Source organism: Muntiacus reevesi, chromosome 2 (genome assembly GCF_963930625.1).
Source record: "Muntiacus reevesi chromosome 2, mMunRee1.1, whole genome shotgun sequence".
NCBI classification, from domain to species: Eukaryota; Metazoa; Chordata; class Mammalia; order Artiodactyla; family Cervidae; genus Muntiacus; species Muntiacus reevesi.
Genome location: NC_089250.1, coordinates 50,691,806 through 50,717,307, shown reverse-complemented (window position 1 = coordinate 50,717,307; position 25,502 = coordinate 50,691,806). Strand labels below are relative to the sequence as shown.

The window sequence follows — 25,502 nt, the reverse complement described above, 5'->3', positions numbered from 1 at the left end:
AGAAGCATCGCTTCTCGGCTCCTCCTTCCCCAACATACACAGAAGGGAACAGAAAACAGCACACTGTATTTCCTCACTGATATTCTTCCATGACTGGGACCTACTCCATACAGTAAACAGTTGTAGGAATATGTAGTTTCCATAAAACAAAATTTTGAATGGAAAAAAAAAAAGATGCAGTCTATAAACAAGTATCTTTTCTGAAATAGGCCCCACACAGAAAAGGTACCTCCCTTCTCAGAGGGCAGTGCAACTCTGGCAATGCGCAGCTAAGCCAGGGTCACCCGCTGAGGGGGCTGCTCAGCCCTCTCCATCAGCATGCATGTCCACCCACAGACCCTCCTGCATCAGAGGCACTTGTCCCTTCAGGTCACTGACCCACATTACAGTCCGACAGGGTTGCAGTGACTGCTCACGGCTGCCCTGGGACAGTCTCACTCTGTGTGGGTGCAGTGGGCGACAGGAGTATGACAACACAGACGAGAGAAGTCCACGGCAGACGTCAACCATCGCTTTATTAAGGCTCAGAGTGGTTTGCCAGTCAGAGGGGCTGAGTCATTCACTCCACAGATCCTCGCTGTGTTCCACTTGTGGGTGACACTGACAGTGGAAGTTCTCTCTGAGAGCCAGAGCCACACTCACATCCACCTTGGAGGATGAGAGGTGTGTGCAGACAGTGTGGCTCAGAGTGTGGGACTGGCTCTAGCAGACCCTGGGCTCTGGCAGGGGTGCTGGCAGGGAGGTACTGGGGGGCAGGGACATCTCCCCCATCCCTCCCAGCCCAAACTATGGCTTTGTTATCCTATTGCCACGTGCGTGGGTGCGGAGGGCCCCTTCCCCACCCCTCACTCCGCAGGCCCACGTGCTACACTGTGGGAGGAGACAAAGGGGAAGCCCTGGAGAAAGCAGAGCCCCCCCAACCCCATGCCTGGGACCAGGCCAGACCTCAGGAGCTCTGAGCCCCCCAGTCACTCCTCCTCAGCTCCCCCCAGCGATGGGTCTCCTCAGGTTGAGGCTGGTCACTCAGAAGTGAACCCGCAGAACGTCCTGGCTGGCGAACGGCTGCTGGCAGGCTGTGCACGTCACGGCCAGGGAGCGCTGCTTCTCGCCCAGGCAGGGCCGGCACAGGAGGTGGCCACAGGGAAGCTGGTATGCAGACTCCCTTCTGAAGTAGGGGGAGAACACTCTTTTGCAGGATGTGCATTCAGGGCCCAGGCTGCTCCCAGACTGCTCTGGTGAATCAGGGGGAAAAATAGACCAGGGTTAGGGAAAGTGGTCCCTGGTCCAGACTCCATCTGGGAGGCAGGGCATGTGCCTAGAGTAGAATAAGAAGCTTCTCTACCCTGCACCCCTGCAGCAGCCTGGCTTCCTCCTTCCCTAGGTCACCCCTGACTGATCAGAGAGGAGAAGGTTCTAGGGAGCCTGAGAATCTGGGGAGCCTCCTCTCGATCATCAGTGATCCAAGAAATGCTCAAGAAAAGCTGGCTTTCAAGGGCTGCTGGGCCCTGCCTGCGGCTCTCCAGCAAGATGGACTTTCCCCTGGATAGGCTGCCAAGGTCAGAGCAAGGCACATGCTCACGCTGACAATCCTGATAAACTGCAAGAAAGGTGAGATGTGACAAGCAGAGGAAAAAGCAAAATATGGTGTGATATACCCAGGCTGAGCAGGTTAAGAGGGGACGGAGGTCGCCAGAGGGGCAGGGCTGAGGTCTGTCTGTGGCAGACCTGCCTGCTGAACCTGGCCCTGCGTCACTGTAGCGCTGGAGCCCAGCCGCTTCCCTCCCAACCAGTCCGTCAACCCCCTTCTTGTGCTTCAGGCTCTCCCCTTCATGCTTCCCACAAGGTTTCCTGCATGGAAGGCCACAGTGGGCAGGTTCTGCCACTCCTCCTCCCCAAGCTATACCTGCCGCTCTCCCTTCTCTCATGGTCCTTGCCTAGGGTTGCTGCTCTCTCTCCATAAATCCACCCCCACCTGGAGAGGGCAATGATGGCCTCTTGGGTGAACAGCCCTAAGAATGAAAGGGAGCCAGCCATGCATGAGTGAAAGAGACACCAAGGACAGAGAGAGGTAGGTCCATTAAAGAAACAGAAAAGACAGGTGTGATGAGAAAGAGAGTATGGCAGAAGAACATGCAAGACCTCACAGGCTGTTGAACTTAGTCCAAGTTCAACAGGATATCTTGGAAGAATTCTAAGAAGTGGAATACCATGATCTGGCTGACATTCTAAGATCCTGAAGGCTCCTGTGAAGAGGATGGGCAGGGTAAGGGTGACTGCAGAGGAGCAGCAGAGGCTGCTACAGGAATCTGGGGGAGCAGTGCAGGAGCCAGGGCCAAGGTGGCAGCAAGAGTGATGGAGCAGAGAGGACCTCCCTGAGATCTACTTTGGAGGAGTGTAAAAAGGACTTGATGATGAACAGAATGTCAGGAATGTTGACGGAAACCAAGGATGACCTCCCATGTTATGGGCTTGACCACGGGGTAGAAGATGCTTGCTCTTTACCAGTGATTGGATAATGGGGGGCTGTGGAGGACAATCTTTGGAGGCGCCTGAAGTTCTGAGATATTCACTTGAGATATCCATGAGTTTCCCCTATAGGGGTGCCAAGTAGCTGTAAGGGAGGTCAGGGTCTGAGTTCCAAGAAGAGGCAGGAGCTATACGTGAACATGGGCAGTCACTGGCCAAGTGGGCTCTCACTTGAGTGGTACAGAGTATAGCAAAGAGGGTCCAAGACCAGAGTCTGGAAGAGAACAAAGAATCAGCAATGGAAACTGAAGAGACACTATTGAAAACTGGAGAAAAAGAGCATAACATCTGGAAGGCCAAGACAGAAGATGTTTCAGGAAGGAAGGAGAGGTTAGCCATAATAAGTGCTGCCAAGAAGGTAAGTGACCATCGAATCTGGGGTCATGGAAATTGCTGGTCACCTGGATGAGACAGGTTCTGGGAATGATCAGGATGGAAACATAATCAGAGAAACTGGGAGGTGGGGACAAGAGGCAGAAAAGGTAAGTTGGCCTGGGATCCAGGCAATGAGAATAGACGCACTTTAGACAGGCAGGAGGAAGAAAGTGTACACCTTATCATTAGCCCTGCCAGATTTCACCTTGTAAAAAACACCCCAGGTTCTCTCACTTTGTATCCTGACTGAGTCTATTGTCTATTGTGGTCCCAAGTTCATTTTAGGGAAAACTTGGCTCAGTAAGCTACCACTGTTCTAAGATGCTGGTTAATAGGGAGGGATGAAGACGACATACTCAACTAGAAATCACTCTCCACATTTACATAAAGTTACCACAGATGTCAGATGGGAGACAGACTACATTTAAAAAAACAAGCAAAAGGGAGAAACAAACAAATGTCATCAGGACAGAGTAATTAACATTAGATCTTACCAAAACCACCAAGCCCCAACACCGTAGAATTACTAAGAATTAACTAAAGAAAGCCTTTCCTGTGAAGAGTTACACTTCATAGGCAACCCCTCAATTCCCCCTAGAAAAGGAAAGGCCTGGGTGTTGGAACTAGGGGAGCCGGGGTGTGGAGGTCCACAGAGCCCCAGAGGTATGGCCCCACATTCTGTTCAAGGGTCTGAGGAGATGCACAGGGCCCCTTCTTACCCGAGCTGGTGCCGGGCCTCCAGGAAGTATTGTTCCCTCTTGTGCTGAGGTGCTGGAGCTGTCCCCTGGTCAGCCGAGCTGTGAAGGAGGGCATGGAGCCAAGGGTTGATGTCAAGGCAATTTCCAAGCTTTGTGACAGTTTTTGCTCATGGGACACTGGGCCTGTTAAGAGATACACAGACCACAATATCAAGAGAGAGTTCTGGCAAAAGAGAAAACCAAAACATAAAGTCTTCTGAAGACCACAAAATGGTGTTTCTTCTTCTTCTTTTTCAAACATTCTCATTTTATTAATTTATTTATTTGTCTTTGGCCAAGTCACACAGCATGAGGAATCTCAGTTCCTCGACCAGGGATAGAACATGTGAGCCCTGCAGTGCAAGTGTGGAGTCCTAACCACTAGACTGCCAGGGAAGTCCCACAGAATGGTACTTTTAACTTCAAATAGACACAAGCATAAAGAAAGTCCTCCGTAGTTTCCACTAATAGACTGTGATAACAGGATACCAGGAGGTAAAGCCCTGGGGTTCCTGGCGGTTCTTACCCATCTCACATTGCTTTCAGGATTCCTGGGCTCTCGGCCAGCTTTCCTCCTCCTGTACAAATTACCTGGCAGGCCTGGGCCACCTAGTGGCGCACCTGCAGAACTGCACCCTACTTTCTGAAGGCGTCCCTACCTGGGGCAAGCAAACGCCCAGCCTTGTAACCCTGCTCCTTGGCCCACTCCCTCCTCAACAGCCTTAGTCTACTTGTTCCCTCCCGTCTGCTAGTTCCTCAGCTCTGCAGGGCAGGGCCACTGGCCTGCACTCTCTCGGTGTTTGTATCTTCTCGCCTCCTTACTAAAGCAAAGCAGTTATTACTGAGTGGAATAATGAAGCCCTCTCTACCCATTTCACTATGTAGTGGGCCTTCTCTGGATGTGGGCTAAGGGTGAAGGCAACAGGGGATGGGGACAGCTGCCCAAAAAAGAACCCAGAGATTTGCCAGGATTCCCCAAAGTGGTACCCTAAAAGTTCCCCTAAGTAGGGAGTGCAATGTTTGTTCTACAGTATGTAGGATATAGGACTTCAGCCTGAGGCCTTGAAGGAGCACTAGTCAGCGTGCTCCTGTGTCACCAACAGATCTCTTGAGGCTAACACCAATGGAGACCTCCACAAACATCAAGGTCTAAGCACCTTTCTCTTCATCTTGCCCCATTGCACTTCAGATGCTTCCAGGAGTTTCTGGGGGTCTTGTTTACTAAAATTTACACTCAAAGTCAGAGAAGACACAGATGTAATCTTTAAGTTACTATCTGTATAAGCTTTTAGACTAAGAGAGGAACTTTAAAGAATGGTAAAATCTAAACGGACTAGTTTTCATAAGGAAAAAAAAAAAGCTGTCAGAGCTTTCTCCAAAAGCACCAAGCACTGACAATCACAGGGGAATTTTACCAACATGCAAAGTGTAAATGATTCTAAAACTATTAAGTTGTTCCAGAGTTTAGAAAAGGAGAATTTCCTAATTCTTATGGAATAAATCATCGAAACCAAAACCTGACCAAAAATGGTGTGCACTTGTGAACACACACACCCAACTGCAGTTCAATCTCATTAATGAATGCAAAAATCCTAAATAAAAACACTAGCAAACAGAACCAAGCAGTACACTAAGAGAAGCATGAACAAATGAAATTTCTTACAGGAATATAATAGTTCAATATTAAGAAGCCTACTAGTATACTTTACTGCATTATCGTTGTTGTTCAGTCACTAAATCGTGTCTAACTCTTCGCGACCCCATGGACTGCAGCACGCCAGGCTTCCCTGTCCTTCACTATCTTCCAGAATTTGCTCAAACTTATGTCCATTGAGTCAGTGATGCCATCCAACCGTCTCATCCTCTGTTGCCCTCCTCTTCTCCTGCCCTCAATCGTTCCCAGCATCAGGATCTTTTCCAAGGAGTTGGCTCTTTGCATCAGGCCAAAGGATTGGAACTTCAGCTTCAGCCTCAGTTCTTCCAGGGAATATTTAGGGTTGATTTCCTTTAGGATTGACTGGTTTGATCTCCTTGCTGTCCAAGGGATTCAATAAAGTCTTCTCCAGCATCACAATTTGAAAGCATCAATTCCTCGACACTCAGCTTTCTTTATGGTCCAACTCTCACATCCATACATGACTACTGAAAAAACTATAGCTGTGACTATATGGATCTTTGTTGGCAAAGTGATGCCTCTGCTTTTTAATATGCTGTCAAGGTCTGTCATAGCTTTTCTTTCAAGAAGCAAGAATCTTTTAATTTTGTAACTGCAGTCACTGTCCACAGTGATTCTGGAGCCCAAGAAGATAAAATTTGCCACTATTTCCACTTTTCCCCCCTTAATAGATATGCAAATATGCCATGAAATGATGGAACCAGATGCCATGAAATTAGTTTTTCGAATGTTGAGTTTTAAGTCAGCTTTTCACTTTCTTCTTTTACCCTCATCAAGAGGCTCTTTAGTTCTTTACTTTCTGCCATTAGAGTGATATCATCTGCCTATCTGAAGTTGAAGATTTCTCCTGGCAATCTTGATTCTAGCTAGGTGACGCAGTGGAAAAGAATTCACAGGCCAATGCAGGAGACACAGGAGATGTGGGTTTGACCCCTGGGTCAGGAAGATCCTTTGGAGTAGGAAATCACAAACTACTCCAGTATTCTTGCCTGGAAAATTCCATGGTCAGGGGAGCCTGGTGGGCTACAGTCCATTGGGCTGCAAACAGTCAGACTTGACTGAGCATGTACAAGGATGTGAGTAAGAATGTGGCACAAAATCAATCACTTTACTGCATTAAAAGATCTAATGATGAAAAAAAAAGATCTAATGATGAAAAATCATAATATCATCTCTATGATATTGAAAAGGCATCAGACAAAAAAAAATGCATCAGACAAAATTCAATCTTGGGTAAAAACAATGAATAAAATAGGAATCATTGGTGTGGCAAAGTGCCTGAAGCCCCCAGTGAACCCCACCTCCTGCTACTCATATCCTTTGAGTGTGAAGTGGATTCAGTGACTTGCTTCCTATAGAATACAATAAAAGTGATGTCACTCTGTGATTAGCTTCTACAAGACTGACTTCCACTTATTTGCACATGCTTGTTTGCTGCCCTTGAGAAGTCCATGTGGCATGGAATTGAGGGCAGAATCCAGCCACCAGACAAAAAGGAAGTGAAGCCCGTAGCGCAACAGTTCAGCAAGGAACTTAATCCTTCCCTTGAGATGGCTGCAGCCCTGTCAACACTTTGATAGCAGCCTTGAGAGACCCTAAAGCAGACAATCCAGCTAAGCGATGCCTGGATCCCTGAGGGAGAAGCTATAATAAACGTGTGATTCTTTAAGCCAGTAAGTTTTGGTATAATTTAAGCTGGCAGAATACAAAACAAAGTGCCAGGGCCACGGGTCCCCCAGGAGGAAAGACAACACGGGGCTTGGACGTGGGACAGGGGTTACCTGTTGAACAATCCATGAGCTCACTGGCAGCTTTCATTTTCTTAGCAGTGTGCTCTGAGGTAGAGGGCGAGACCAGAAGGCTTGTGGTAGAAAAACAGGAAGCATTTGAGCCAAGGCTACTGTCTGGGCCATGTTCGGCCTGCTCCATCTTCCTTTTCCGAGAGGGCAGAGCAATGGAAGAAGGGGCCACTGCCAATGCAGTCTGTGCTCTCCCGAGCAGCTGGCAGCCAGGGATGGAGTGCTGGAGCAGGAAATGGTCAATCCGCGCCTTCAAGGAAGGGTGAGGCAAGGGCTGGGAGTGTGGAGTAAAGGCTACTCCTGTGAAAGGGTCACTGGGCACTCGGCCCCATGTGGCTTCACTGCGGTTACACTTCTCCAGCGTGCTCTGGTCAATGACCTTGCCTGAGGGCAGTAGCATGGGGAAAGGCATGATCTCCAGGGTGATGGGATCTAAGAACTCTTCAGGTATATCCCGAATTACCTCAGCCAGCTCCTGTAGGCTAGAGGGGGCCTGCTGGCCCTCAGACTGGCCCCCAGAATCACAGTCACTCTCCATGGGCAACGCTGGAGCCTGTAAAGACAAGTCCTGAGGGAGGCTCTCTGAGGCAACCAGCAGGACACTGTCTATCACTTCCTGAGAGCAAGTTTTGGCTGGCTGACCCCACACCTCTAACCGCTTGATACAAGGGACACCACCACCTGTCACATGGGTGATACAGATCTTGAGATGGGCCACATGACTAAGAGAAAGAGTCCCTTTATTCCAGAGTTCTTGGGCCACAACAGCAGGGGAGGGGAGTGTGGCTTCCATTGGGCCAAAAGGTGGCCTGGCCTTGAAGCCCCTGTGACTAAATACCACTTGGCTCTGGTTTTTCAACAAGACTTTGCCCACCAAAGTGAATGCTTCCTTGTCTGGAATGGATGGCTCATCTGGGGTCCGGCACTCAGGGGTATTCCAAGATGCTCTGCTGGATAAGGCAGATGTGTACATTTCCAGGCCAGTGACATTCTGGCCTCCCCCAGCTGAGAGATCTATGTTAATCCTACAGATTTCCACATTGAAGGGAAAGGAAACTGTCACATAGACCGGTGGCTTAATGAAATACTCTGTCCTAAAACCATGACTTCTCTTTGTGAGGTCTTCAGAGATGAGATTTTCTACTTCATAGCCATCAGCTGATATCTAGATTTAATGACAAAAATGAGACACATTGATTTGATGAGCTCTAAATCGAGTTTTCAAGACCTTGTCACTTCTAGTAAAACTCTAAAGAAAATCTGAAGTTCCTCATTTGAAATTTCCTCTATTATATCAAATTTTCCTTTTCTTTTTTTTTTTGGCATGCATCCAAGATCAAATGAAAGGCTGAGGGCAACTGTGCCCCTAAATACTGCCCATCCTTAAAAAATGAGCAACAAAACTCTGCCTAACCAACCAAAATCACTTCAAAATAACATCTCTATGAAAAAGCAGCAGATATACAAGCTTTTTTAAACCTTATTTTTAAATTTCAGAGGATGAAAATGTACAGATTTAGGGGGAAATGAAGATGTTCACTGAAGTTTCCAATTTTGTATTTGGACTCTATCAATTATAACAGTTTCCCCAGGAAGGCACAACAAAGGAGCTTCCTGTAAATCTCTGAATGATGAAACCTGGTGAAAAAAAGCCTGCATAGGAACAAGGACCACAAAAGACTATGGGAAATTTAAAACAGTGAATGTGCTAAGGGTGAGACTATGAGTAGCTTTTTCTCCCTCTTAATATTTCCAATACTTGTCATAACCAATGGAAATTTTAAGGTATCATTGTCTGAAGGAGTCAGCTTAATAATCTGGGAACCTGAAATAGTGTGCTGCATGCAGAAATTCCAAACCAGGGAGGAGTTCAATTCTACCCTGGGAGTTTCCTTACTCCCTGCTCTGGACTGTGGAAACATAACCTCCTTTGCACAAAAGGGGAGGCAGCTTAATTCAAACAATAAAGCACAAGGAATCCATATAACAAATATAAGCCATTATTTCTAGCATGAGAAGTTAGCAAGAACAGCAGTGAGAGAATTTCTACCTTCACTCTGACCTTGAGTGAAATTAAAATTTATCAGCAATGATAAATTGACGAAAACTGGAGAGAAAAGAATCCTCCACAAAATGAGTCACAACTCAGCTGTCTGACTTTAGAGGTGCAGCCTGACCCATGCTTACCTAAATATCATCTGGTAGACTCTAAAACAATGAGGGTGAAAGCACATTAAGCCTGAACTGTCTACATACACAAGTAAGGAAATGGGGGAAAACATGAAAAATAGATGTCATTTATTTATTTATGTGTATACACTTGTTCTGTTTACCTTGTTGCAGTAAATTCTTGGTCTGAACTGTGGGAGACAAAGATTTATTACCATCTTTACGGTTGAGAGGATGGCTTCCAAGCATCAGAAATAGCCTTAAATGACAAAATAAAACTTAGTATTAGACAAGTTAAAATTCAAATCTAAACTCTTAGGAGTTGATTCCTAAGAGATGAGAGTTAAACAGAATATCAACAAAAATTTAACATACACTCTCATGGTCTATACTTACTCTCTTTCTATACATCACGCGATGATTACAAGGGAGATTTCTTTTGCAGATTGTGGGTTTGGTTCTCTGGCTGGCAGCTGTTCTAAAGCCCCAGTGGAGACAAGGGCCTATCAGCTCTGCAAGGAGCTCCCAACAGGAAAGGGAGGGTCGAAGTAGATGAGCTCAAAGTAAAAAGACGACTACGTAGTTGGAAGGTTTAGAATGAAAAGGGTCACAGAAAATAATCATAGTGGTGCTATGCATCTTTCATTTAAAACTTGTTAATGCAGTTATGTTTTATTAAAGTGAAAACAATTAGAAGAGTAAAAAATAATATTGAGAAATAGAAAATCTTAGAGTTGAAAACATCTTAAAAGAACATCTAATTCAAATCCAACTGATCCTTGAACAAGGCAGGGATTAAAGGCATTGACCTTCCACACAACTGTTGAAAATCCACATCTAACTTTACAGTCTGCCCTCTGTATTGATGGTTCCACATAAGTGAATTCAACCAACCTCAAATTGTGTGGTACTGTAGTATGTATTTAGTGAAAAAAACCCATATATAAGTGGACCTGCACAATTCAAGCCTGTGCTGTTTAATGGTCAACTGTAGTCATTTTGAAGACCAATATCCAGGGAAAGGGAAATGGATGAAGGTCAAAAAGTACAAACTTCTACTTAAAAGATAAGTAAGATCTGGGGATGTAACATACAACATGGTGACTACAGTTAACAACACTGTATTGCATATAGGAAAGCTCCCAAGAGAATAGATCTTAAAAGTTCTCTACACACACACAAAAAAAATTTAACTACATGAGGTGATAGATATTAACTAATCTTGTTATGGTAACCATTTCACTATATATAATCATTATGTTGTACACCTTAAATTTATACACCTTCAACTATATAATGTTATATGTCAATTATAGCTCAATAAAACTGAAAGAAAGAAAATGACTAATGTCCAACAGCCTTTGTAACATTCTCTATAGAGAAGCAGGGAAGCCACTAGAAACATCCCTCCTAGTGGCAAGCCTCTACAGTGGATCTGCACTCCTCGGAAAGGCCAGCCAGTCCATGCTTTTCCATCTAACAGACAAGGCCATGAAAAACGCCCAGTAGGGACGGGGCCATACTCTGCGGTCTTTGTTGTTGTGCTCAGTAGATGCTACCTGCAGAGGCCAGGCACATTGGGCATTCTGCAGCATTTTAGTGAGCAGTTTGATTGCAGCCCTGGAATTAAAAGATGCTTACTCCTTGGAAGGAAAGTTATGACCAACCTAGACATATTGAAAAGGAGAGACATTACTTTGTCAAAAAAGGTCTGTTTAGTCAAAGCTATGATTTTTCTAGTGGTCATGTATGGATGTGAGAGTTGGACTATAAAGAAAACTGAGCACTGAAGAATTGATGCTGTTGAACTGTGGTGTTGGAGAAGACTCTTGAGTCCCTGAGACTGCAAGGAGATCCAACCAGTCCATCCCAAAGGAAATCAGTCCTGAATATTCATTGGAAGGACTGATGCTGAAGCTGAAACTCCAATACTTTGGCCACCTGATGTGAAGAGCTGACTCCTTTGAAAAGACTCCAACGCTGGGAAAGATTGAGGGCAGGAGAAGGGGACGACAGAGGATGAGATGGTTGGATGGCATCACAGACTCAATGGACATGGGTCTGGGTGAACTCCGGGAGTTGGTGATGGACAGGGAGGCCTGGCGTACTGCAGTTCATGGGGTCGCAAAGAGTCAGACACGACTGAGCAACTGAATTGAACTTCTGCACAATGAAGTTCTACAGTGAGACTTTTGAAGGTTTGTTATCTCAGCCTAACCCCTATGTCTGTTCTACATATGATCACAAAATATTTTTTAACATGGTTTTAATACAGGCAGAATTTTCTAAGAAGGGAACTTCCATGTAAATTATATGAAGATCATACTTAGTTTACTTCAGGTTTTTACCAAGAGGAGTTCACTTCTGAAAAGCACATCACTGAGAGAAATGCTAATATATCTGACAGTCCACATTTATAGCAGTCTGCATTCTAGATGATTCTATATGTTGGTAAAAGTTTTTGATTACTTTTTTTTTTTTGGCCATGCCACGAGGCTTCTGGGATCTTAGTTCCCCAACCAGGGATCGAACCTGTGCCCAGGCAGTGAAAGAGCCAAGTCTTAACCACTGAGCCACAAGGGAATTCCCTTGATTACTCCTTTATGCCTTCTAGTATGGTCATATCCAACATTCACACATGAGAATAAATTTTCACACTTTAAAATTTCTACTTTAAATTATTATTAAGTCTTTTGTGTACATACGTATGTGTTTGTTTTACAACTACATAGTAAGGTTGTATTATCTTTGACTTTAAATTCAGGACATTACATTACAAAATATGTATTATTAAAAGAGAGAGATGAATCTGATGGAATAGAAAATCCTTGGTCTAAAGTCTCCCAGTCTTTGTTCAGAACCTGTGCCGAAGACTCCTTGTTCTTCTCATTTTTGGAGACATACATGCCGTCTCTTTGCCAGCCTTCTAGAATCTGCCCTGGAATCAACATGGATAGTTGACAGAACTCCATTTTTGGAAGATTGTTTTAATATTTCCAGGCTGTTAACATCCTTGTTCTCCATAGTAACTCAAAAATTAGTATCTAAGGAATTACATCTCCAAATATTCTCAGGGCCCTTGTATGTACCTCCTTTTGGTCAGGAAACTAGAACTCATTTAGAGCAGCATTTCGTTCAATTCTCCCACCCAAGTAGGGCAGTGCCTTCTTGTTAACTTTTTGTTTTAAATGAAAAATTAAGCCACTGAGTTTAGTTTAATATAGAAGTATTAAAATGATTATATGGGGCTTCCCAGGTGACACTAGTGGTAAAGAACCTACCTGCCAATGCAAGTTAGACATAAGAGACCTGGGTTCGAAATCGCGGTCAGGAAAATCCCCTGGAGGAGGGCATGGCAATCCTCTCCACTATTCTTGGCTGGAGAATCCCATGGACAGAGAAACCTGGCAGACTGCAGTCCATAGGGTCGGACAGTTGAATACGACTGAAGTGTGATTATATATGATTATAAATGATTATATAGCCCAGACCAAGGAAACAAAACATTTCTCTGAAGAAAGCAAGCCTAAGATTTGCCAAAGGAAAACAGATAATATATCAACAGATGGTGACAGGACCAATTTGCAGAACTAAGCTGGTCCTAGGTAAATTGGTGAAGTTAGCCAGCTCCAGCAATTGTGAGGGTTTTCTTTTCATTGCCACAAGCACTTGTCTCCTCCCTTCTTTGCCCTAATAGAAGGTGGCTTTGGTAAGAAAAAATAGAGAGACAGAAACTGTGTTATAACATCAAAATACAGAGAAGTGTTTCCTATTAGTAAGACAAAGAGAATCATCTCTTTCCCCACAGTTCACATCTTAGGTCTTTTCTCTGACTTTCAGAGAAAAAACAAACTCTGGCAGAGGTAACAACGCTAACCCATTGAGGTACTGATTTGATTTCTTAATGGAAGGCACTGATTCCACTGAGATATACATTCCTCCTGTCTCTTGTTACTTTCTTGGACATTTCACACTGTGGTCTTTTAACTTTATTTTTCCTATCATGATATTTATTTATCTGAGAATGTAAATGTCAGAATCAGAAGAACCTGGGTAGGGGTCTTCTTGGAGTCATGATGAAGAGCTTTCCTGTGAATATGAAGATAAATGGAAAAGTCTTCAAAACTTATCTGAGTACCCAATGTAGTAAATGGTAGCATGAGATGGAGTTGCTCAGACTTGAAGATCCTCAGGACAACTGCCCTTTGCCTTTAACCTGTGGCTTGGCTATCACCAGATACCTGTTCTTGTGATCGGACTTGAAAGATGACCAGGATGAAAAGGACAAGGGCTTTCAAACTTTTGCTATTTCATAACTTAAAAAAATTTCACTTCAGATACCTGACAGTAGAGAATCTGATGGCCCTTCCAGTCAGTGCAGTAATTTAAAAGTTATCTGAATTGTATCTCAGAAAACACAAGGCTCACTCTTCTCATAAGTCATTAGACCAAGACCCTCTAGTAGCAAAAACACAACTCTGGCTAGGGAAGCATATACACAAAATGACTTAGAAGATGCCACTAGGGTTTGTTGGCTTTTTAAAATATTTTTTAACACCAAAAGTATTTTGTATTGGGGTACAGTCGATTAACAACGCTGTGGTAGTTTCAGGTAAACAGCCATACATAGGCATCTATCCATTCTCCTCCAAAACCCTCTCCCCTGCAGGCTGCCACATAACATTGAGCAAAGCTCCATATGCTATGCAATAGGTCTTTGTTGGTTATCCATTTTTAAATATAACAGTGTGTACAGGACCTTCCCAAAGTCCCTAGCTATCCCTTCCCCCACAGCAACCATAGGTTCCTTTTCTAAGTCTGTGAGTCTGTTTTGTAAGTAAGTTCATTTGTATCATTTCTTTTTAGATTCCACACACAAGGGGTATCATATGATATTTCTCCTTCTCTGACTTACTTCATTCAGTATGACACTCTCTAGGTCCATCCACGTTGATACAAATGGCCTTATTTCACTCTTTTTAATGGCTAAGTAACATTCCATTGTATATATGTACCACATCTTCTTTATCCATCTCTCTGTCAATGGACATTTAGGTTGCTTCCATGTCTTGGCTATTGTAAACAGTGCTGCAATGAACATTAGGGTGCATGTATCTTTTCGGGCCATGTTTTTCTCTGGATATATGCCCAGGAGTGGGATTGCAGGGTCATGTGATAGCTCCATTTTTAGTTTTTTAAGGAACCTCCAAGTGGCTGCACCAATTTACATTCCCACCAACAGTGCAGTAGGGTCCCCTTCTCTCCACACCCTCTCCAGCATTTGTTGCTTGTGGATTTTCTGATGATAGCCATTCTGACTGGAGTGAGGTGATATCTCATTGTAGTTTTATTTGCATTTCTCTAATAACTAGTGATGTTGAACATCTGTTCATGTACCTATTGGCCATCTGTATGTCCTCTTTGGAGAAAGTCTATTCATGTCTTCTGCCCATTTTTAAGGGTTTTTTTTTTTTTTATGCTATTAAGCATCATAAGCTTTTCATAAATTTTGGAGACTAATTCCTTATTGGGAACATCATTTGCAAATATTTTCTCACAATCTGTGGGTTGTCTACACATTTTATTATTTCCTTTGCTGTGCAAAAGCTTTTGAGCTTAAATAGGCCCCATTTGTTTATTTTTGCTTTTATTTCCATTATTCTGGGAGATGGATCAAAAATGATGTTGCTGTGATTTATGTCAGAGAGTGGTCTGCCTTATGTTTTCCTCTAGGATTATACTGTCCAATCTCACATTTAGGTCTTTAATCCATTTTGAACTTATTTTTGTGAATGGAGTTAAGGACTGATCTTACTTCATTTTTTTACATGTGGCTGTCCAGTCTTCCCAGCACCATTTGTTGAAGAGACTGTCTTTCCAACATTGTGTAGTCTTGCCTCCTTGGTCAGAGATTAACTGACCATAGGTACATGGGCTTATTTTTGAGTTTTCTATCCTGTTCCATTGATCTATATTTCTATTTTTGTGCCAATACCATACTGCTTTGATGACTGTAGCTTTGTAATATAGTCTGGAGTCAAAGAGCCTGATTCCTCCAGCTCTATTTTTCTTTTTCAAGATTTGCTTTGGCTATTTGGGGTCTTTTGTGTCTCCACACAAATTCTGAGATTTTTTGTTCTACTTCTATGAAAAATGCCATTGGTTATTTGATAGGGACTGCAATGAATCTGTAGATTGCCTTGGGTTACTCATTTTGACAATACTGGTTCTTCCAATCCATGAACATGGTATATCTTTTCATCTGTTTATGTATTCTTCGATTTCTTTCATCAGCATCTTATAGTTTTCAGAGTATAGGTCTTTGTCTCCTTAGATAGGTTTATTCCTAAGTATTTTTCTTTTTGATGCAATGGTAAATGGAATTGCTTCTTGAATTTCTTTCTGATCTTTTGTTGTTAGTGTATAGAAATACAACCAATTTCTGTGTATTTATTTTGTAACCTTAGTTAGTTAGTTAGTTCAGTCGCTCAGTTGTGTCCGACTCTTTGCGACCCCATGAATCACAGCATACCAGGCCTCCCTGTCCATCACAAACTCCTGGAGTTCACTCAAACTCATGCCTATCGAGTCGGTGATGCCATCCAACCATCTCATCCTCTGTCATCCCCTTGTCCTCCTGCCCCCAATCCCTCCCTAATTCATTGATGAGATCTAGTAGTTTTCTGGTAGCATCTTTAGGATCTTCTAAGTATAGTATATGTCATCTGCATTTAACTTCTTTTCCAATTTGGATTCCCTTTACTTCTTTTTCTTCTCTGATTGCTATAGCTAGGACTTCTAAAACTATGTTGAATAAAAGTGGTGAGAGTTGGACATTCTTGTCTCGTTCCTGACCTTAGAGGGAAAGCTTTCAGCTTTTCACCACTGATTATGAAACTAGCCGTAGGTTTGTCATATATGGCCTTTATTATGTTGAGGTATGTACCCTCTATGCCCACTTTCAGGAGAGTTTTTATCATACACGGGTGCTGAATTTTGTCAAAATCTTTTTCTGTATCTACTGAGATGATCATATTGTTTTTATTCTTCAACTTGTTGATATGGTATATCACACTGATTTTCTGATGCTGGAACATCCTTGTATCCCTGGGATGAATCCCACTTGATCAAGGTATATGATCTTTTTAATGTATTGTTGGATACAGATTGCTAGTATTTTGTTGAGGATTTTTACATATATGTTCATCAGTGATACTGGCCTGTAATTTCCTCTTTTTGTGGTATCTTTGTCTGGTTTTGGTAACAGGGTGATGGTGGCCAGGAGAGGCCACAATAGGTTTTATTCAATTTAAATCTTAACAACTGATTAGCTCTAAAATGAGTACCAATATCCTTATTTTGCAGATGAACAAACTGAGGCTCAAAGAAAGATGAAGGTAGGACTCAGATTCTAAATCTTTCTAAACCACTCTGGTTATTGTCTACTTGGACACAATTTACCTTGAAGGATAAACCAGGAAGCTATACAGTTTAAAGTCAGATGTTCTACAGATAACTTACAACCTTTTCCCCTCCTGTTACTTACATCTAGGCTTGGTATCATTCATTAAAAAAAAAAAAACAACAATTCTTCCAAACTTATAATTAATGTGGCTATGCTCTTTTGTTGTTTAGTTGCTAAGTCATGTCTGACTCTTTTGTGACCTCATGGACTGTAGTCTGCCAGGCTCCTCTGTCCAGGCAAGAATACTGAAGCAGGTTGCATTTTCATCTCCAGATCTTTCCAACTCAGGGATTGAACCCACATCTCCTGCATTGGCAGGTGGATTCTTTATCACTGAGCCATTGGGAAAACCCTGCGGCTGTGCTCTACAATGCAAGAATTTAGAAACCTTGACTACTTTTTACAACATCTGTTCAAGCATCTCACCTCATGAGGCTTCTCAACCTTCATGTATGCATGCTAAGTCACTTCAGTTGTGTCCGACTCTCTGTGACCCTATGGACAGTCCCAGGCTCCTCTGTCCATGGGATTCTCCAGTCAAGAATACGGGAGTGTGTTGCCATTCCCTTCTCCAGGGGACCTTCCTGACCCAGGTATGGAATCCAAGTCTCTTGTGTCTCCTGCACTAGCAGGTGGGTCCTTTACCACTAGCACCACCTGGCAGAGGTTAATTTCCTAAGTCAACTATTAAAGCATATGGACCTGTATCTGACCAGACACAGCCTATCTGCTCTCCACAGTGCTTACCAAAATCTAATTTGAGAGACTATTTATAGAGACTGTTTCTGTCCATTCACACTGTATTCTTTTTAGTGCTGGCCTAAGTAGCACCTCTTGCCTCCTGCCTGGCTCCCCTGGTGGCTGCTGCATTCATATCCCACACCACCATCTGACAGACTTCTTAGCAATGCGGATCCTCATCTGTAGCAAAAATAAATGTAACACATTTAGAAAAACTCAGTGGTGGATCTGTGAAGATTCACAGGACACAACGGTGGTACCACACATCAACTGAGAGCCATAATTTTAGTCTCTAAAATGTATTACTCCATCGAGTCGCTCCTCAGAGCAATGTACTGAACCATCCCCATGTTCATCCTAGCCATAACCATTACTGCATTCCTCGCCCCACTGCATATGTATGTGTGTGTGCTCAGTCATGTTTGACTCTTTGCAACCCCATGAACTGTAGCCTACCAGGCACCTCTGTCCATGGAATTTTCTGGGCAAGAATACTTGAGTGGGTTGCCACTTTCTCCTCCAAGGGATCTTCCATACCCAAGGATTGAACCTGTGTCTCCTGTGTTTCCTGCATTGGCAGGCAGATTCTTTACCACTATGCCATCTGGGAAGCTCATATACTCTTTACCAAATATTTCATTGGTTCTGTGTGGTTATTAGCAAGGAATTTTATATGAAACAGCTCTCTAAAGTTGTCAAAATGATCATTCTCTATTATGCATGGTATCCTCCGGGACTCACGAGAAAATTCTCTTTTTGGTCTCAGTATTAGAACAGTTGCTTCTTCCAATCAACTCAGTATTGTAAGTATGAATATGAATCATATAATTGATTATGATTTTACTTTGGCACTAGAAAGCTCAGAATGAAATCTGTGGCCCAACCCTTAGATTTCTGTTTGAATTCTTCATTTATTTTTATGTAATAATGTATGTTGTGAAAGCTACCTTAAAATCATTTTGGAATAGGATGGGGTATAAATAATAAACCATCCTCTTAGGTGGACATTTTGGTTGTTTGCAACTTTTTACTATTACACTACTAAGATAAAAATTAAGCAGATTTTTACCTTTTATTTTTTATATTTACAGAGTTCCATCGTTTATGAAACAGAGACTCTGTTTCTTTAAGACTGATCTCACAGAGAGCAGTAGAAGAGCAGTCACTTGGATGGCGAGGAGGTTAGTGACCTGTGACTCTCAGGAACTTTCCTGCAGTGGCCACAACTGGGGAATGGGTGGTGTCCACCCTTTGGCTCTGTCTCCACCCTGCTCAAGGACCACCCTCTCGTGGTTCTGACCTCTCTGACTTTGGCCCTGGGGGGATCTCTTGACTTGGCTATTGTCATTTCCCATTCATGGATCACGCCTCTTCCTAGAGAAACCTGAGAATTCCTCAAACTGGAAGCTTCAGATGCTCCAAGAGCAAGCCAGTTAGTGCTTTGAATTCACATGTTAACAAGTTATTTAGCATCACTCCAAAAGAGTAACACGAATTACCTCTAACAGGTAGGAATATGGATGGATGGTTGTTATTTAGTGGCTAAGTCGTGTTCAACTCTTTAGAGACCCCATGGACTGTGGTCCACCAAGCTCCTCTGTCCATGGAATTTTCCAGGCAAGAATACTGGAGTGGGTTGCCATTTCCTTCTCCAGATTTTTACCTTTTATACTGTTAATTTTTCTAACCAGTTATTGCTATATCAGGAAAGCTTTTCATTTTTGTATCCTTATTATGTATTTAGCTATTTTACTGAACTCATTGAATTTAACAAATTTTCAGGAATTTTGGGGGGGTTTCTACAATCTCAATGAGAGCCTCTTTCTTAAAATGGTAACTCTTATTTCTCTCCTCTTACTATATTAGCTAGAACTGCCAGAATTACATGAAATAATATTAGAGTTGTCAAGCGTTTGTTCCCATTAGAAAATGCCTCCAGTTTTTCATCTTTGAACATGATGCTGATTGTTAGACTGAAATATTATATGCTTTGGGGCTTCCCAGGTGGCACTAGTGGTAAAGAACCCACCTGCCAATGCAGGAGAGGTAAGAGACACAAGTTCGATCCCTGAGTGGGGAAGATCCCCTGGAGAAGGGTATGGCAATCCAGTCCAGTATTCTTGCCTGGAGAATCCCATGGACAGAGAAGCTTGGCAAACTACAGTCCACAGGGTCACAAAGAGTCGGACACGACTGAAGCAACTTAACATGTACATTATAGGCTTTGAATTCTGATTGTCTCTATATATTGAGTTTTATTTTTCTTATTTGACAGATTAATGAGATATAACACATTTCACAATTTTAAGCCATCTTTTTATTTCTAATATAGGCTCTATTTGGTGGTGGAAAATTGTTCTTTAAATGTTTTTTAAACTCTACTAAATTTGATTGGTCATATTAATTTTAGATAATATATCATTGCACATGCATGTAATATTTACAAGCCCTATGCTAAGCACTGGAGTAGAAATAAAAACAAAATGGTTAAGTGGTGAAACTATTCTGTATGATACTGTAATAAATGGCATTACACATTTGTCAAAATCCACAGAATTGCACAACACAAACAGTAAACCTTAATGTAAACTATGGACTTCAGTTAATAATAACACATCAATATTGGTTTATCAATTATAATAAATAAAACCACACTTGTGCAAGATGTTAATAATAGGGAAACTATATGGAAGGGAGAGGATGGACATGGGAATTCTCTGCATTACTTGATCAATTTTTCTGTAAGCCTAAACTTGCTCTTAAAAAATAGTCCAATAACAATAATAAAAGTGGTAATAATAATGATTGGGGGACTTCCCTGGTGGTCCAGTGGTTAAGAATCGGCCTGCCAATGCAGGGGACACGGGTTCAATCCCTGGTCCAGGAAGATCCCTCATGACTTAGGGCAACTACTGAGCACTCTAGAGCCTGTGAGCCACAACACAAGAAGCCACCACAATGAGAAGCCCTCATACCACAACCAGAGAGTGGCCCCTGTTGCTGCAGCTAAAGAAAGCTGTCTGCAGCAGGGAAGACCAAAAAAAAAAGCAAATAATGACTGAGGAAAAAGTGACTGAGAACAAATTAGGAGTGGAGGTCAAATTGAAATAACTGACTGTGCAATTACAGGATTAGAGTGGCAGATCCTTTAAAAAAAAAAACTTACAAATTATGCTATTTTGGGGGGAAAACAGTGATGCCCAAACACCTCAGGATTCTACAGGACTCTGGTTGCCATTGACATTTTTGAATGATCTTTCCCCTTTCTGGTTCCAACACTCCTGATCTTTTAAGGCAAGTATTTCCTGCCTTACGGCTTAATACAGAAAAAAGAATGACCCATCACATGAAAACACAAACGGTCTCATGCAGGAAGACTGTCTCCTCAGCTCTGCCTAGGAAACAGCTGCACTACCTGAACTCGATGCAGACACTGTCCAGTATATACAATACTCACAAACTACAAGTTCCTTATCCAAATTGGGCTTCTAAGAGAGACCAGATCTGAGTATAAATCGGGCAAAACAGATCATGGCTAAAGTGCCCTACAGTTCGGGCAAGCAGCTTGGAGCCAGACAATATAGTATTATAAGATAGCAAGATAATAAAGATTTATAAGCAGATGACATATCAATTTTTATTACACAGATTTTCACTACAAAATATTTTAGATAAAAGGATAAAGAAATAATATAGCAGACACTCTTATAGCCACCCCCTAGATTTAGCAAATCTAACATTTTGCCATGTTTGTGTCTCATTAATGTACGTGACAAAACACGGTCCACTAGAGAAGGGGAATGGCAAACCCCTTCAGTATTCCTGCCTTGTGATCCACATAGTCGAAGGCTTAGGCGCGGTCAATGAAGCAGAAGTAGATGTTTTGGAACTCTCTTGCTTTTTCGATGATCCAATGGATATTGGCAATTTGATCTCTGGTTCCTTCCTCTACCTTTTCTACATACAGTTTGTTTTCCACAACAAACTGTGGAAAATTCTTAGAGAGATGGGAATACCAAACCACCTGACCTGCTTCCTGAGAAATCAATATGCAGGTTAAGAAGCAATATTTAGAACTGGACATGGAACAACAGACTGGTTTCAAATTGGGAAAGGAGTACATCAAGGCTGTATACTGTCACCCTGCTTATTTAACTTATATGCACAGTACATCATGAGAAACACTGTGCTGGTTGAAGCACAAACTGGAATCAAAATTGCTGGAAGAAATATCAATAACCTCAGATATGCAGATGACACTACCGTTATGGCAGAAAGAGAAGAAAAACTAAAGAGCCTCTTGATGAAAGTGAAAGAGCACAGTGAAAAAGCTGGCTTAAAACAACATTCAGAAAACTAAGATCATGGTATCTGGTTGCATCCCTTCATGGCAAATAGATGGGGAAACAGTGGAAACAGTGAGAGGTTTTATTTTTTGGGCTCCAAAATCACTGCAGATGGTGACTACAGCCATGAAATTAAAAGACACTTGCTCCTTGGAAGAAAAGTTATGACCAACCTAGACAGCATATTAAAAAGCAGAGACATTACTTTGCCAACAAAGGTCCATATAGTCAAAGCTATGGTTTTTCCAGCAGTCATGTATGGATATGAGAGTTGGACTATAAAGAAAGTTGAGCACTGAAGAACTGATGCTTTTGAGCTGTGGTGTTGGAGAAGACTCCCTTGAGTCCCTTCCAAGAGTCCCTTGGACTGCAAGGACATCCAACCAGTCCATCCTGAAGGAAATCAGTGCTGAATATTCATTGGAAGGAGTGATGCTGAAGCTGAAACTCCAATACTCTGGCCACCTGATGTGAAGAACTGACTCATTGGAAAAGACCCTGATGCTGGAAAAGATTGAAGGCAGGACAGAAGAGGATGACAGAGAATGGGATGGTTGAATGGCATCACCGACTGTATGGACATGAGTTTGAGTAAGCTCCGAGAGTTGGTGATGGACAGGGAAGCCTGGCGTGCTGCCGTTCATGGGGTCACAAAGAGTCGGACACGACTGAGCGACTTAACTGAACTGAACTGAACCTTGCCTTGAGAACCCCAAGAATAGTGTGAAAGGCAAAAACATATAAAAACTGGAGGATGAGACCCACCCCCCAACCTCAGCTCAGCAGGTGTTCAATATGCTATTGGGGAAGAGCAGAGAAAGAGCTGCAGAAAGAATGGAGAGGCTGAGCCAAAGCAGAAACAATGCCCGGTTGGGGATGTGCCTGGTGGTGAAAGTCAAGTCCAATGCTTCAAAGAACAATATTACATAGGAACCTGGAATGTTAGGTCCATGAATCAAGGTAAATTGGATGTGGCCAAACAGGTGATGCAAGAGTGAACATAGACATTTTAGGAATCAGAGAACTAAAATGGACAGGAATGGGAGGATTTAATTCAGATGACCATTATATCTACTACTGTGGGCAAGAATCCCTTAGAAAGAATGGAACAGCCCTCAGTCAACAAAAAAATCCAAAATGCAGTACCTGGGTGCAATTAAAAAAAAAAAAAAAGCACACAAAAAATGAACAAAATGATATCAGTTCGCTTCCAGGGCAAACTATTCAACATCACAGTAATCCAAGTCTATGCCCCAACCACTAAGGCTGAAGAAGTTGAAGTTGAACAGTTCTATGAAGACCTACAAGACCTCCTAGAACTAACACCAAAAAAAGATGTCCTTTTCATCATAGGGAGTGAAGTGACTGAAAATCGCTCAGTCATGTCTGACTCTTTGCAATCCCATGGACTGCAGCCTGCCAGGCTCCTCTGTCCATGGGATTCTCCAGGCAAGAATACTAGAGTGGGTTGCCATTTCCTTCTCCAGCATCATCATAGGTAACTGAAATGCAAAAGAAGGAACTCAAAAGATATCTGGGATGACAGGCAAGTTTGGCTTTGAAGTACAAAATGAAGCAGGGCAAAGGCTGGAGTGGGTAGCTGTTCCCTTCTCCAGGAGATTGAATCCAGGTCTCCCGCATTGTAGGGGGATTTCTTTGTAGGGGGATTTCTTCACCAATTGAGCCACCATAGAAGCCCAAGAATACTGGGCCTGTCTTTTCTCCAGAGGATCTTCCCAACCCAGGAATTGAACCGAGGTCTCCTGCATTGCTGGCAGATTGTTTACCAGCTGAGCTACCAGGGAAGCCCAATGGCAGAAAGTGAAGAGAAAAAGAATCTCTTCATGAGGATGAAAGAGGAGAGTGAAAATGCTGGTTTAAAACTCAACATTCGGGACTTCCCTGGTGGTCCAATGGTTAAGACTCTGTCCTTCCAGTGCCAGGGGCACAGGTTCGATTCTGGACAGGGAACTAAGATCCCACATGCTGCATGGCACAGACACTAAATAAATAATTTAAAAATCAAAAACTCAACATTAAAAAAACTAAGATCATGGCATCCAGTCCCATCACTTCATGGCAAATAGACAGGGATAAAATGGAAATGGAGACAGATTTCATTTTCTTGGGATCCAAAATCACTGTGGATGGTGGCTGCATCCATGAAATTATGTTCCTTGGAAGATAAGCTGTGACAAACCTAGACAGCATATTAAAAAGCAGAGACATCATTTTGCCAACAAAGGTTCATATAGTCAAAGCTATGGTTTCCCAGTAGTCATGTATAGGTGTTAAGAGTTAGAGCACAAGAAGGCTGAGAGGTAAAGAACTGATGCTTTCAAACTCTCGTGCTGGTAAAGACTCTTGAGAATCCTTTGGACAGCAAGGAGATCAAACCAGTCAATCTTAAAGGAAATCAACCCTGAATAATCATTGGAAGGACTGCTGCTGAAGCTGAAGCTCCAATGCTTTGGCCACCTGAAGTGAAGACCCTGGTGCTGGGAAAGACTGAAGGCAGAAGAAGAAGAGGGTGACAGAGGATCAGATGGTTAGGCATCACCGACTCAATGGGCATGAGTTTGAGTAAACTCCTGGAGATGGTAAAGGACAGGGAAGCCTGGCGTGTCGCAGTCTATGAGTCAAAGAGTAGGACACGACTTAGCAACTGAACTGAACTGAATGTACCTTACTGATAATCTACAGTGTATTACCTTGCAACTTGCTTTTCTATTAAACATTATTATTTTAAGTTTTTCTATGTTGAAATATGTATATCTAGTCTGTTCATTTTAACTTCTTCATAGTATTCAATTGTATGACTAAAAACAGAGTTTATTTCTCCAATGACCTATTACTTATATTTAAATTTTTTTAACTGTGAAAAAAAAAGCTGCAATAAATATTCTCTATAAGTCTTTTTGGGAGGAAAAAAAAGATTAAATAGTCCTGTTCTCAAGTCTTGAAGCATTACAAAATTCCTCCCAACAGTGATTATGGAATACAAAGGTTTGTAACAGGTTGTAATACAACCTGTTTTTCACAGATGACATTCAAAGTAGGGAAGGGTGGTCTAATCAATGTTTTTCAATTTGTTTTAAAATCAAGTTATAGGATGAAGAAAAGAAATATGAACTAAAAGAGCACATAATACAAAAGTGCACACAGTGCACTATGTCATGAGACTTGTTTCAGTTTTATACAAATAAATGTAACAAATATATACTATGTTCAATATAAAACATCCTGTGGTTTTTTATGAAAAAGACTGAAAACACCTGCCAACAGTCAGGGAAGAACTCAGAGGTAATGTCTGAACTAGAGACAACTAAGGCACATGGCTAAACTCATGGGCAACTCTGAAGGACAGACACTATCCACTAGTGGTAAATATTAAAAATATAATATATGCTTGACTATAGAAGCCAAGAGACAAGAATAGGAACAAAATGGGAAGGGCACTAGGAGAATGAGTAAAAGTCAAGGTGCAGAAACAGGACAGTGTGAGGCCAATTCAGGGAATGCTGAATATGCCCCTTAGCTGGAGGAGGAAGGGCTGGGAAGGGCTCCGAATGTCACGCCAACAGGCTTTAGACTACTTTACCTGGAGAGCTGAGGCAATATTTTTCCAAACTGTAGATCAAGAATCAAGAACTCAAAAAAAAAAAAAAA

General features: G+C 42.4%; 1 protein-coding gene across 5 annotated transcripts in view; it reads right to left on the bottom strand.

The window, feature by feature from the left end:
• Nucleotides 1-507: 507 nt before the first annotated feature.
• The window catches only part of UBOX5 (U-box domain containing 5), a 45,464-nt gene continuing 20,469 nt past the window's right edge, over nt 508-25,502 (bottom strand). For 3 of the 5 annotated variants that reach the window (XM_065921545.1, XM_065921542.1, XM_065921544.1), the window contains exons 2-5: nt 9,446-9,540; nt 7,095-8,277; nt 3,621-3,782; nt 508-1,232 (exon numbers count right to left, since the gene is read on the bottom strand). In XM_065921545.1, coding sequence (XP_065777617.1) covers nt 1,024-1,232; nt 3,621-3,782; nt 7,095-8,277; nt 9,446-9,499 — 1,608 coding nt within the window. In that variant the 5' untranslated portion in view covers nt 9,500-9,540 and the 3' untranslated portion in view covers nt 508-1,023. Of the gene's footprint in view, nt 1,233-3,620; nt 3,783-7,094; nt 8,278-9,445; nt 9,541-9,677; nt 9,857-25,502 lie in introns of all 5 variants that reach the window. The other 2 variants (XM_065921543.1, XM_065921546.1) reach the window with 2 other exon arrangements.